The 15,518-nt window shown below is 37.7% G+C and overlaps 1 protein-coding gene across 1 annotated transcript; it reads left to right on the forward strand.

Annotated features, from left to right (window-relative positions):
- Positions 1 to 11,414: 11,414 nt before the first annotated feature.
- LOC309881566 (electron transfer flavoprotein subunit alpha, mitochondrial-like) lies at positions 11,415 to 12,581 on the forward strand (the record flags this gene model as incomplete). Its single annotated transcript, XM_082767688.1, has 1 exon — positions 11,415 to 12,581. The coding sequence occupies one exon, from the start codon at positions 11,415 to 11,417 to the stop codon at positions 12,417 to 12,419; it is 1,005 nt and encodes a 334-aa protein (XP_082623814.1). The 3' UTR covers positions 12,420 to 12,581.
- Positions 12,582 to 15,518: the final 2,937 nt, after the last annotated feature.

Below are 15,518 nucleotides of genomic sequence, written 5' to 3' on the forward strand. Positions count from 1 at the left end.
GTGCACTTAGTAGCACGGTCTAAACTTTTGGGCAGACCTGTGCAGTGCCAGGAGTTGGACTTGATGATCTTTATGGGTCCCTTCCAACTCGGGATATTCTATGATTCTATGAACCCCCATTTCTTCCTGAGCTGTTAGTTACAATATGTCAGATTTTGTCAAAACCTTGAAGCAACAGTTTTGATATAAGGTCACTGGTTGTAGAACAAGGGTTGAGCTACACAGCTTTAAAATGTGTCAACTGTGTAGTTTCTATATTAGCGTGGTACAAGTACGCTGAGTGACCTTCTTTGCTTATTTAATGAGATTGTGAAGAGAACTCTTTGCATTTCTGACAAGGATTTATTTTATTGCCAAAGCAGGAAAGAAAAAAAAAAGGCAATTCAAAATGCTAAGTTTTATTTCAATTACAGTAACACAGCATGCATTATAATAAAATAGACTATAGCTGGCATAGTTGGGTGTCATGAAGCAGACAGCACATATAAGTCAAATTAGGCCATTAAATATTTGGAAAGAAGATAAATGACCAGCAAGCACCTATGGGGTCTTTTATTTTCAAGAACTTACACTATTCAAGCCATACATACTTTCATATAGTTTAGTCTCAACCTATAAAAAACTACAAAAATAATTAATTATTCCATTCATTTCTTATCATCAAGACACTGACATGTTTCAGTTACTAAGGCAGTAGCATTAAAAAAAAAAAAAAAAAAAAAAAAAAGAGGTTGGTATCAGAATATCAGAAGCATAGGGTTCTTTGACCTTTCCTGTTAATGGTATACAAGTATTATATGTTTCCTTGATACTCAAATACAATTTAGATAAACTTCACAGGCTAAGGACACTGACTACATGGAGGATTTTGGTTTCTATAAATCAACATGACCAAAAAAATAACAGCCACTTTAAATGAACTCTATCATACGAGGCACCTTAATCACCAAGCAGCAGGTTTGTTTGGCTTCCTCACCTTCAGTGAATATTTGTTTTTATATATAATTTTATATTTTTATAGCCAGGAATTAAACTCTGATGTGACAGAGATCCCTCTGGTGTCTCAGGTATCTGGATGTATCTTGAATTTTGCTAACGTATTAGGATGTTCTTATGAAATTCATTGGTCACTTAGGTTGTCTTACTCCTATTTATATTGTTGTTTTCAACAACTGAATTAAACATGAGCTGATTCATATATTATATATAAAATATACAAGTATATTAAGAAAATACATTTCTTTACTAATTATTAACTGTTCAGTAATGCTCACTAAATGAAGTGAGTCAGATTTGCATTCAGTCTTGTTCCAAGTATTAATAAACTCAAGTCAGTATTAAAACAATCATTTCATTTTCTTCTCTTGCAATATGAACTACTCACTATCCTTAGAAGGATCTTCGTACAATTTCTAATATTTCTAATATTTACATGAGAGCACCAATAATTTATGTGGAGCTATATGTAGAATAGTAATAAGCCTTTTAGCAACTTCTGCTCAAGACACTGAGGTGCAGCGTGTTTTGGGCTGGCACAACATGATACCTCCTAATTTCTACATACTGATCCAAAACACTGAATCACGCAGATCTGATGGACTTCTTCTTTCTTCTTCTTCTTCTTCTTCTTCTTCTTTTTCTTCTTCTTCTTCTTCTTCTTCTTCCTTCTTCTTCAGATCTGATGGTCTTCTTCTTTTAGGGAAAGAAGGGACATGCAACAGTGAGCAAGTTCACGTACTGCTGATGAAAAAATTCAGATTACCTCAGAGCAACTGGGGAACCCAATCTCATAGAAAGCTTCAATTAAATTGATGTGATGTAAAGGAGGTTCAGGCACATCACATCTTCAACAACATGAAAAACAGTAAAAAGTGTTTTTTGTCAGAAAACCAAATAATTGGTACTTAACATACAGTATTTCTTATCCACGTTTTCCTGGACTCTGGCTCATAAAATATTTTACCATTCCTAAATTTGTAAATTAAATCTACAGTTGTGACAATGACAAGTTGCCTCTGGAATGAGAGAGATAATTAAATTTAGTATTAATCTATGCAGAAAGGAAGAACAACTAATAGAGCAGCTTCAGTAATCACAACACTGTCAGCTCTTCAACAAGTGTAAATTAATTCCTTGAATATGAATCTAGAAGGTCTTTCTTTGGCAGAAATTAGCCATTTATTAGAATAAATTCTTCCATTTCCATAAAGTTTCATATTAAAGAGACAGAATAACGGGTCTAATTCCTAAGTATTTCACAATACCTTCAAAAAGGGCCAGAGGTTGAAACAGTTTATTGGGCTTGAAATACAGCCGTAAATTTCTGTTACTTGTAGATTTTAATATTTTACACGATGCTAAAACAGCTATACAAATATTTCACAATGAAAACTCCGTGTTATTAGACTCGACTAGGTGAACTTCAGGGTGGAAAGATTAGGTTGTACACAAAAGGCCAGAAGATAATCTACTTTACACAGTTATAAAAAAACAGTAGACCACATTTCTCAGGAACTGAGAACAAAATGGGATTTGTGATAGCATTTCTGAAGACTACAGCAAACAGTCTGGAAGACAGCAACAAATAAGAGCACTCTGCCTTGGCCATAACACATGGGACACAATCTTCAAGACTAGAGAAAGCCTTAGTAGATAAAGATTACAAATTGTAACCTTATCTTGCAAAGTAAAAAAGACCTGCCGATTGCCAGCAGGCCTTTTAGATGCTTTGCAGTGTTCTGCAATTCCTAGATCTTGTGTTGATATATCAGCATATCAACATAAAAAGGGTATTGTCTGAGTACAGTACCAACTGATATTACCAGGAATTGGAGAACCTTCACTGCTATAAATAAAACATTTAAAATAGCCCACTATAGTTCTTCGCCAAAGTTGCAGTATATATTCACAGCTGAACTGCCATGTCAGCCAGATAGACAAGGCAAAGTCAAGGAGAGAGACAGTTTCTTCAGCTATATCAAACATTTGTTACTTTCAGATCTAGCATAAAAAGAATAAATGTCTTCTAACACTAATGTAAAACAGCCACTGATCACCATGCCAGACATAATTTTGGCTTTCTGCTTTACAGCATCACCTCAGCTTACATTTCTGGAACAGAAGGTACAAATTGGTCTTTTCTTGTGAATTCCTCCCACTCACTTCTTGTCATTGTCTGGTATGAATTGTGCAAAAACTGAATAAAGCCATTACTGGTAGAAAAACATGCTTTACTGGGAGACTAGGACCACTCATCAGACCAAACACCACAAAGACATTGCTTGTAGCTTAAATTTGCTATTTTTGCATGTATAATTAAAAAAAAAAAAAAAGAAAAAAAAAGTACTGTAATTCACACTAAATATGACATTGGTATTTCATCGAAGGTTGTTTTGGCTTTTACTAATCTCACACAATACTGTATTTTAAAATTAAAAAAATAAAAATAAAAAATCAAAGAATAAGTGTGAAAATAAAACATTTCTTTAAGTTAGTTCATGAGTTTAGTGACACCTTGTAGAGGCAGTGCTGCAGTGCAAACCGCCCAGCAGGAAGGCCTCAGAATCCCCGGGGCTGCTGCCATCCTGATGCTTCCATGGCTGCTGCAGAGCCTGAACTTCCCCGGCTCGCTGCTCCTCAGCAGAGCAATGAAAAACTCAAGACTCAGACTACCCTTTAGCAGCAAGCCCCTCGTGTCCTGAGTTCTGTTATAGACCAAAGACCCTCTGGCTCCAACATGGGAGCCAGTATGCAGGCGTAAAATTGCATTACTTCTTGCCCTGCTGCTCTATCCCAGGGCCAAATCATTTTGAAGGTCTCCATTCTTGTTCCAAACTGGATAGAATCAAGATTCTGGCATGCTGTAGTTCTGTATGAAATGGAATTAGATCTCCCCACCCTTAGCTAATAGAACAGCATACAACTACTTCTATCTTTATGGAAGCAAATAGGAATGAGCCAGGATTCTTAACTGGGCTTGGTCTTTAGCAAGGTTTCACAGCTCCAGAGCAATAGAACCTTACCGGGGTTTTGCAAAATATGATTAATGCCAGGCAGTCTTAGACATAGTTACAGAAAAAAAAAAAAAAAAAAAGGAATCAAGTTTGTTTGGAATTCTTGTGGTCTAGCAAACAGCCAAAAGCTAGACAGAGGCACTTAACATTTCGTTTGGCTGTTGCTTTCTCCACACCCCTGTGAGCCTATTGTCCTGTTATCTCCCAACATCTCCTAAAGAATTTCGTGCAGAACAACCACACTGTCAAACTCACAACACTGACCTAAAGCTTGCCTTCAAGTACTAGCAAGATGCAGATTACCCCGTATGTGTAAGAAGTGCCTAGTGACACCAATTAACAGATTGAAGTGTAATCACAGTTTAATAAGTGCATTTGAGTCTGAGAAGATCCACCTTTCCTGTTTTAAACAGAAATTAGTAAGATATCATAGAAAAACCACATCTTGAATTATAGGCATTACTAGCAATACTATTTAGCTGAAAATGAAGATTAATTTAATAAAGCATTGTTCCAACCCATTTATTTAACTTAAACAAGGTATCATTAACTAATTAGGTAGCAATGGTGTAATGCAGAGTTTATTTAACCACAAGGTCATACAAAAGCCACATTATTAGAGACTCTTAGCAAGAGAAAACATGGTTGAGGAAGGCTATCTTTAGAGGAGTCTAAATAAGAGCCACATAAGTGGACATGTACTGAATGTTTTCAGAATTGACCAGTTATAATATGCTGATTCTTGTTTAGAGGTATGAAACTGAATTATAATGTAATTATAACCTCCAAGTAGCTTTTCTCATTAAAAAAAAAAAGTTCTAGTGCAGTACACTGGTGGTCTTTGCACCCTTATTCCTATATTTAACACACACTACTTGAGGAGGGGGAAGGCTATACATATACCTACAAGCTAAAAGCAATTCAGAGCCAATAGCTGACAGAAGTTAATTCAGCATCTTTTCTCAAGGTCAGCAGAGGTGGGTGAGGCTGGGGTATTACCAATACTTAGCTTTCATCCAAGGTGGCTATGATAAACTACCCCTTTCTCATGCAATTGTTACCCAAATGAGTGATTCCTTAAAACTGAAGGAAAAGCACCTTAAACATATTACTGAACACTACATTAGACTTTTTACTTTGCAAACTGGTAAACAAATGTGCAGCTGTACAAACAATGCAGATTGCACTGATCTGCAGCAAGAACTGAACCCAGAAACCCATTCCTCAGTTTCTGGGTTTTTGTTTACCCAATAAGTTGATTTCAGCTTTACACAACTAAAATCCCTTACTCCTCCATCCCTTAGCCCACCATAGACAACAGCTGAAATTCATTCAAGATCACAATTCAAGAAAGATTTCAAAAATGTGAACTAGTGTGAAAGAACTAGACCACCACAATTGTGTTAGACATCTCAGAAATGACTAAGATCTCTTGAGCCAGTTACATCTGAAAATTACTAAGTATCACTGTGAGCACACGGTCAAAACCACTAAAAAAAAATAATTTAATAACTAAATTATATGAAAAAGCCTATTTCATAAGAGGTGATTGATCCAGTGTCCCTCATTCTGAGCATTGATTTGGCTTCTCCTCCTACCCACCCCCCCCCTTTTTTCCCTCTCTTATGTGCTATGCTGAAAAGTAAAGGCTCGATGAATGACACAGTTCCAGTAAGATATACATTGTAAAAGCAATTCCAGGAAATATAAACTTAAGAAACGAAAGTACTATAGGTCTATGACAAATTGCATGACTATGGGGTATAGTTCAATTTCATGTCAAGAAAAATCCTGTTATACAGGTGAAAGTTTCATTTCATTTCCCAAAGCCTGAAAATATTTTTTCTGGTGTTTGAGAGAATTGTAATTGCTGAAGTATAAAAACACATACATCTTGTGATTTGCTTGGTTCTGGTGCAGACACGATTGCTACCATGCCCTGCTGTACCCTGAGTAGCTTCTCAGGAGATCTAGGATTCAATTCTCTTCCTCACTCTAAGAATTTTATCTAATACTTGGGTTCGGTGAGACAACTTGAGAAAGATCATCTTTGTTTCCAAGACTGGCAAACAATAGCCCATGCATTTGTGATTCATGTTCCTTTTTTTCTTAAATACCATATTTTAACATGTGAGAGCTTAAAAACTAAGACCACCATTATTGAGTTTAAACTGCTTGTTGGGAAGCAAGAAGAGCTGTTGGACTAGACAGTAGGATTACATCTCCTTTGTGCTCTAAGATCTACAGTAACATACTGAGGAGTTTCTCCTTTATCAAGTCCGAATACCTAGAAAAATGTCTACAAGCTCTGGAATGATTAAAAAAAAAAGGTTGTTAGGTAACAGACAGTCAAATCTACATGCAAAATTGTCCTAACTTGGTTATTTTCCCTTAGCCTTGAAACTAGGTATTTGTTTGTTTGTTTTTTGTTGGTTAATATAAAACAGTAGGGAAGCAACAAATTATGAACTATACCTTACAGTGAAAAAAAGTACAGAATCCAGACCCTAGTTTAACTGCATGAATAAGTCAGGAGCCATTCACTAAATGAAAAGCTATGTAAATAGTATGTCAGATAAAGAGACCAGAGTAAACTACAGCACTGTTTGTTTGTTTGTTTTTGTTTGTTTTGTTGTTGTTGTTGTTTGTTTGTTGTTTTTTTTTTGTTTGTTTGTTTGGTTTGGTTTGGTTGTTTTTTTTTCCTATTGCTAAGCTCAAAAGTAGAGAAAGCCAGGAACTGTGAAATGTGGAAGATGATTTAATATTCAAATCTAAACACCTTTACTTCCAATTACCAGTAACCACATCTCTGAAAAAGTCACCTGTGAACTTTGGAAAGTACTTAGTTGATATTTCTACTCTTTATGCAAAATATTTGCAGCCCAGCAGAATTAGTGTTCTATAGTACATGTACTGAGTCACCACAAAATTAAATATCCACCTTTCCCCAGATAATGAGGTTTAAAAATAAGTTTCCTACAACTTTAAACAATGATCTATTTCACCTGCATGACTCTGTTCTGTATGTCAGCATTCTACCTTGAATACAGAACAAGATTATCACTCAGATTTTAATCAGAAAATTAATTAGTAAGAAATGAGAAAGGGAACAAAAGAAGACAAAAGTCCATGATATTGTGTATTAGTCTTTCTAAACCTGACAATTGCATTTTATGATTTCATTTCCATAGTAATACAAAATACCCACTTAGCTGATTGAATCATTTAGCAGAAACAGATTTAATGAGATTTAATTCCTTCAGAAAATAACTCTAAAGCACTGATGTATAAGATATTTAACAAAGGTGCTTTACTGCCTCTCCCTCTGTCCTTAGGAATGGCTTTGGAAGGGAAAAGACTGATTGCCACATTCTTATTGATCAGGTTGGAAGGTATGCAGATTCCATTGTCAAATTCGGAGTCTATATAGACTTTGTGATGATTTAAATGGCCATATTCCTAGTTTAAAACAAACAACGCAACAAAAAACACCCTTTGCTCTTGTTTGGAGCAGGTTTTTTATTATTATTATTTTTTTAAATATATATATAGCAGATGCTAGAGGTTAATTACTCAGTTTCAGTTTTTCTTAAACACACTTTTCAGTCTCCTGTCTATTCACGTATTTTTATGATTCTTAGATTTTCACAAGGAAGTTACAATGAATAACAAATAAAATGTAACACGTTTACCCCTTCCCTACGCATGCAATAAGATCCTTTCTTTTCCCAAGACAAAAACAGGCAATATCACTACTGATACAGCTTTTCAATATATGAATTTGTTTGCTGCTCACTACCAGCATTACATTTATTGCCACAATTACAAACTGTATATATTCTTTAACTTATGTTTTGACTTCTTGAAAGTGAATTAAGTTCTCCTTCCATACAAAGGGCCAGTTCATGGCCTACAGCCCTCAGGAGGTAAAAAGTTTAAGCAAGAGGCCAATAAAGCATAGTCTTCATGACTTTTGTTTGCATAAATGGGATTTTAAGGAAATATATGAACATCTAACTGTGGGACTGGGTTTTGTTTGTAGGGTAATTCATGTGACAGTTTGCACAAAACAGAAAAGCTTTTTCTCTTCCACTAGGCAAACACAACAGTATTGAGGCTATGGCAAGGCCAAAACAACATAGTCATTTAGTTTCTGTAGGCTGTATTCACACCTAAGCTGGGAACACTGCCACTGATTGGTTGCATTCAGCAAAACACAGTTATCATGAAGCTTTAACTAAAATAATCTTTTAGTCATCTTTGTGGATAGACTAGTTCATTTTTAGTGAAAGTTTTTTTTTTTTTTTTTTTTTTTCCCTTCATTAGTCTTTTCTCATTCTTCAATAGTAAACCAATAAATATTGAAAGATAGCTGAAAAGGATTTCTGATAGTTGTGTCATTATTGTCTCCATTAATGCCTTACATGGATATGGTTTATCTAGTGCTGGTATTTCCTCCAGTACTTGTATACCTATTTTCTTGAAGAAAAAATGGACTTAATCAAAATAAATGTATAATTTTGCTTGTTGCTTTGCTTTTGAAAGCAATTTCAACACAAACATAGCATCAAATACTAGTGTGGCTATACCATTTAAAAATGTGGTAACTTTTTCAAATTTGACTTATTTGACTTGAATACTTGTTGAACAGAAGTATGAAAATATCTCAGGCAGTTTGTTAAGATAAATTGGCACAAGTTTTTTGTTTGTTTGTTTTAAATGAATCTGAACAGCTTTCCAGTTTCCTACTTGCGTTCTGGACTCATTCAGAAGCTCCTGCTAGTGCTCACACCAATGCCAAATACAGAAGTTGTTGCTACTAAATATTTCCTTTTTTATAAATCCAAAAAAAGAATTAGGATTTTCAGATCAATTTTCCCGGGTGATCATAAGATGTTAATCGTCATGATCCTCTTGCTTTTTTCAGAACCTTTTGTCCCAGAGCTTAATTCCCTTTCTCAACTTCTATGGGAGCATGCTGAGATTAAAAAAATATTAAAAACAAAGGATGTGTTTGAATGAATTCAGGTGCCCAAATGATGCACAATGTCTAGATTATTTATCATTCTCTCATTTTTCTAGACAACATCTGTTAAAGTTATGAATAAATACTAACTTCATTCTAACTCCGAATCACCAAGACCATTTTCTGCAATCAGGACTCCTTTGGTGATTGACTAAATTTGTTGGATGCCAGTTAACTGCAGCTGCTTACAGATACTTATATATCTTAATATTATAATTCAGTATCGCGAATCAGTAATTCCTGCAACTTGAGTGAACCTTGTTGCTCCCATATGATAAGACTATATTGTGCTTCTCCCCCAGCTCCAGATCAGAAGGGTTTATTCTAAAGACTGTGCCCTCTACTACTATCCGTCATTTCACGTGTGATGGAAAAACAGTAACTAGGATTTCATTTCTTCTCAATATTCTTTAAAACTCCATTTTAAGGTCCAACCCTGTTTTTTCTGGAATTTTTTGTGGTCTTCAAGTCTTTATCTTGCATATTTTATTACTATGGAGAACTGAGAAAGCAAACAAATTTACAGAAACAATGAGATATGCATTTGCAATAAGATCTAAAAAAAACAGGTGTCTGATAGGCAAATGAGAGAGCAAATGAAGCAAGAATTATCAGTGACATCTAAAAACAGACTTAGTACCACTTTTAGCTTGAAAAGCCAGTAATTGGATTCATGCTGAATATTAAGCTTAAACAGGTTTTAAAATATATTGATAAGAATTCTAAGTAATGTTAAAATACATGTTGAGAAATTATACATTAAAAAAAATCCTATGCTGTTCTTTTCTTACGCACATACATTAAGAGAATTACAGTTTTGCAGAGATGTTTTCAAACTGACAGTCTTTGATTTATAATTTAAAGTCAGACAAGGTCTTCACTATATAACTTCCAAATACAATGAAAACCATTACACATACCAAGCTTTGCTTCTTCTAGCACAGACAGTACTGGAGAAGAGCAGGGAAGAGTTGGACCATATTACACCCCCTTAAGGAAAAACACCCTCATTTCCCTCTAATCAGTGTAGGCAGACCTTCAGAGAGTGCTTCAGAGAGTGCTTCAGCTAAGCGATCTGAACAGCCTCTGAAAGCACACACCATTCTCTACTGATTAACAACACTCCTAACCTAGGTGCCACTTTTCGATACCAATTTTTCAGTGGTTACTCCGATAAATAAGTCACTATCAGTGCTGGGGAAAGACTGACAACTCTTTGGCTCTGGTAGATGCACAATACAAATTTCTTTAAATTAGATACTCGTTTCTCTTTTAAATGAAATTTCTCCTGAAATATAATTTCCAGTATCAATGTTAGGATATAAATGTATAAAAACAGATATTAAATGGAAATTCATCTTCTGGCAGTAAGAATATCAAAGGTTAAAAACACTCTTGTTCTTTTCTGAACTAGAGCAAATCACAAATGTACTTTTTACAGGTCTTTTTGTTCTGGAGAAGTAAGCAGCAGGCACCCAAAGTATCTCCATTGTCATAGATCTGTGAAGGATCTTTGGCCACAAGGCTGTTTGTATTGGATTAATTGTTCTGGGCTCAGATGCCAGTCACTCCAGTTGCAACATACATGTATCTGCATGGCCATATGTAAAATTCAGCTAAATCTGTGAAAGTGGAAGACATCCAGGACTGGCACCAAGAAGTCCTCCCCCATGATCTCTTTCCTAGCAGGAAAGGGATATGCATGCATTTAGGAAGGAAACTGTGCTCTGAAAAGATTAAACCTGCCCCTTCTTCTCCCAGCATGTTGAAGACTGTTCAAGAACTTTAATTCCATGTCAGCATTTAAGAAGAAAAAATGCTGCAATTTGACAATGGCTACTGTGCAGAGGCATTATCACCTGAAAACATGTCTTACAAGGCATCCTGCACTCATTCTGCACCGCCCATGACTGAATCGAATTTCTACCACATAAGAACTAAAATTCATCTTTTTAAGTGTTGCTGATTAAGACCAGGGCAATATTTTTTCCCCCCCTAGATTCAGAGAGGATGAAGAAATTTGCATTTATAGTTGCCTATTTCTGGTCTGATTTCAGGGAGGAGAACATCTGATTCTGCAGCATGCATCAAGTTTCATGTCCCTGGAACACTGGACTTGCTTTTAAAGTATCAGATTATTTGTGTTTTTGTTTGTTTGTTTGTTTGTTTTTGTATGCTGTTAAGAAAAAAGCATCAACTAAATTATTAAATAGATTGAAGTTGTTTCTTGCTATGGCTGTCCGCGGCCAGCTGTCGGCGGAGAGAGGGAAGGAGCAGGCAGCAGAGCACGCCCATTGGCCCGGCGTGGCACCCAATGAGGCGGTGGTGGCAGGGCGGCTCTCGTGAGAGCGGTGTGGGGCAGCAGCGGCGGAGCCATGTTGCGGGCGGTCATGGCGCAGGGTGCGCGGCGGGTGACATCACTGCTCCAGCGGTTTCAGAGTACGTTGGTCATAGCAGAACACAACAATGAGACTCTAACACCCGTTACACTAAATGCCATCACTGCAGCAAAACGTCTTGGAGGTGAAGTTTCTTGTTTGGTAGCTGGTACCAGCCGTGACAAGATAGCACAAGAACTCAGCAAGGTGCAGGGTGTTGCAAAAGTTCTTGTGGCTCAGCACGATGTATACAAGGGATTTCTAGCAGAGGAGCTGACTCCCTTGGTTTTGGCAACTCAGAAGCAATTTAATTACACCCATATTTGCTCTGGAGCATCTTCCTTTGGGAAGAATCTTATTCCCAGAGTGGCTGCTAAACTTGATGTTGCCCCTATTTCTGACATCATTGAGATTAAGTCACCAGACACTTTTGTGAGAACTATCTATGCAGGAAATGTCATTTGCACCGTCCAATGCGATGAAGTGGTTAAAGTGTTATCTGTACGTGGAACTTCTTTTGAGGCTGCACCAACAAGTGGTGGTAGTGCCAGTGTAGAAAAAGTAACCCCTCCCCCACCTGTTGGTCTATCTGAATGGACTGAGCAGAAGTTGACCAAAAGCGATCGACCAGAGCTTACCAGTGCAAAAGTAGTTGTATCAGGTGGAAGAGGCTTAAAGAGCGGTGAAAATTTCAAATTGCTGTATGATCTTGCGGATCAATTGTATGCTGTAGTTGGAGCTTCCCATGCAGCTGTTGATGCAGGCTTTGTTCCTAATGATCTGCAAGTTGGACAGACAGGCAAAATAGTAGCACCAGAACTTTATATTGCTGTGGGAATATCTGGAGCAATCCAACACTTGGCTGGGATGAAAGACAACAAGACAATCATTGCTATTAACAAGGACCCAGAAGCTCCAATTTTTCAAGTGGCAGACTATGGACTGGTGGCAGATTTATTCCAGGCAGTGCCCGAGATGAAGGAGCTCCTGAAGAAGAAGTGAGCAACACTTCTGGCCCCTGCACTGCGTTTTGCGGGAGGAAATGACAAAGAAAAAAAAAAAAAAAAAGAGTACTGGAAAGCGCTGGTGTCAGCATATGTTTTTGCTGGGCAGTGTGGGTTGGTGGGACAGGTGGTAAGAAGGAATAATAACAAATAAAGGATTGTAGGGTGTCCTGGTTTCAGTTAGAACAGAATTAATTTTCTTCCTAGTAGCTGGTGGAATGCTGTGTTTTGGCTTAGGATGAGAAGAGTGCTGATAACACCCCGATGTTTTAATTGTTGCAGAGCAGTGCTTATACCAAGCCAAGGACATCTCAGCCTTTTGCTCTGTCCTGCCAACAGGCAGGCTGGGGGTGCAGTAAGAGCTGGGAGGGGACAGACCCAGGACAGCTGACCCAAACTAGCCAAAGGGGTATTCCATACCATCTGACGTCATGCTAAACAATATATAGGGGTGGCTAGCCGGGGGGAGGGGGCCGGACTGCTCGGGGTTAGGCTGGGCATCGGTCAGCGGGTGGTGAGCAATTGCATTGTGCATCACTTGTTTGTACATATTATTATTACTTTCCTATTATCACCATTGTAACATTATTATTATTATTGTTATTATTATTTTGTTATTATTATTTTCCTGTCTTATTAAACTGTCTTTATCTCAACTCACGGGCTTCACTTTCCATTTCTCTCCCCCGTCCCAGAGAGGGAGGGGGGAGGGTGAGCGAACGGCTGCGTGGTATTTAGCTGCCAGCCGGGTTAAACCACGACATAGGGGAAAAAAAAAAAAAAAAAAAAAAAAAAAAAAAAAAAAAAAAAAGGTAAAAAAGTTAGGTGCATGTGTCGATCTGCTCGAGGGTAGGAAGGCTCTGCAGGAGGATCTGGATAGGCTTCACCGATGGGCTGAGGTCAACTGCATGAAGTTCAACAAGGCCAAGTGCCGGGTCCTCCACCTGGGGTGCAATAACCCCAGGCAGCGCTATAGGCTGGGAGCTGAGTGGTTGGAGAGCTGCCAGGCAGAGAAGGACCTGGGAGTGATGGTGGATAGTCGGCTGAATATGAGCCAGCAGTGTGCTCAGGTGGCCAAGAAGGCCAACAGCATCCTGGCTTGCATAATAAACAGTGTGACCAGCAGGGCTAGGGAGGTGATTGTCCCCCTCTACTCAGCTCTGGTGAGGGCGCACCTCGAGTACTGTGTTCAGTTTTGGGTCCCTCGCTACAAGAAAGACATCGAGGTGCTTGAGCGAGTCCAAAGCAGGGTGACGAAGCTGGTGAGGGGCCTGGAGAACAAGTCCTACGAGGTGCAGCTGAGGGAGCTGGGCTTGTTCAGCCTGGAGAAGAGGAGGCTCAGGAGTGACCTTATCGCTCTCTATAGGTACCTCAAAGGAGGCTGTAGCAAGGTGGGGGTTGGTCTGTTCTCCCACCTGCCTGGTGACAGGACGAGGGGGAGTGGGCTTAAGTTGCACCAGGGGAGTTTTAGGTTAGATGTTAGGAAGAACTTCTTTACTGAAAGGGTTGTTAGACATTGGAACAGGCTGCCCAGGGAAGTGGTGGAGTCACCATCCCTGGAAGTCTTTAAAAGACGTTTAGATGTAGAGCTTAGGGATATGGTTTAGTGGGGACTGTTAGGGTTAGGTCAGAGGTTAGACTCGATGATCTTGAGGTCTCTTCCAACCTAGAAATTCTGTGATTCTGTGATTCTGTGATATGTCAAGGCTAATGAAGAGATTCTTTATAAAGCCTCATGGAGAGTTATTGGGGAAGACAGTACAGAACTTTGACAGGTCACAAATTTTTCAAAATAGAATAAAAATCTTCTTTGGAAAAAGGAAGTAAAATGACAAAATTATTGAAGACTCACTGAAGAAGCTTTCCCTAACAATTAAACTTGTATTAGCAATCACAGTGGAAACTGTAATTGTAAATTAATGTTTTATATGCTACTCAATATAGCCAAATACTAGCTGCCAGCCTCTTGGAAAACACTTTCTCTGCCAAACTTTCTTTTTGTTTTACAAAGCTATGAATAAATGTAGGAGAGTGCTACACAGAATTGCAGTTTGATTTTTTTTATTATTATTATTGGTAAACCTAAGTATTGTCAGCCTTCTTTAAATGGTATAGATGGTATGTAAAAGAAAAAGTAATTTTGGACAGAGAAGTGAGATAAAGTTTGAATAATTACTCTCACTTTCCACTAAACTTCATATAATTTATTTTTTTTTAAGATTCATTTTCAATATATTCTTCCAAATATTTGGAGTCATGATGCTCTTTACTGATATTGTCGACATACTTGTATGTTTAAAAGTTTAAAATGATAGAAACATTATAATAATTTGTCAAGCAACACATTGTTAAAGACATAAAAAGAGGCTGTTGAAATATTTCCATACTTGTTTTGCCTGCTGAGAGACAAGATACAGAAAGGCCAAGAATAGGAGGATTCACCCACAATTATACCAAGGTGAAGTTATATCATGACAAGCAAGTTCACAAGAAGGGCACTGAAAAGGAAGTAAAGCTGATTTAGATTGCTAGAAGATAAATCACAGATGTGATGGTGTGATTATGACTTCTGCTAGTATGTCACAATTTTTGTTTTTTTCCATTTAACGATGCAATATCAGCATTTGCTTTTTGCTATTACAGCTGCAACTATCATGAGCCATGTAGAGGAGAGCTATTACTTTCTGAATCCATCTTCATTTTGTCACAAAGCTTCACATTCACATAGTCTAGAATTAAAGGCCATTTTAGAATGCACCAGTTAAGCCAGACTTCTCTGTGTAACAGAAGCCATTGATTTTTCCTGAATACATTTCCGTACTGAGCCTATGCTTTGATTTGACCAAAGGGAGAAGTGGAAGTTGAAAAGGCAGCCTTCCCTTGGATGAAGTAGTTTTGGATGGAAATTCTTCACCACCTCTTCTATAACCATGTAGCAATACACAAATTCTGATGAGAAACAGTAAGCATCACCATATCCTTCACAATGCTGAGATGGAAAGCAGCTACACAAGATCCTCCAGATACAATTTAGAAAAGAATCCTGGTCCTGATGCAAGTGGGAAACATGATGAGTAGATTTCATTTAAAATACATG

This window comes from Aythya marila (assembly GCF_965140915.1).
Source record: "Aythya marila genome assembly, chromosome: 9".
In the NCBI taxonomy this organism is placed as follows: Eukaryota; Metazoa; Chordata; class Aves; order Anseriformes; family Anatidae; genus Aythya; species Aythya marila.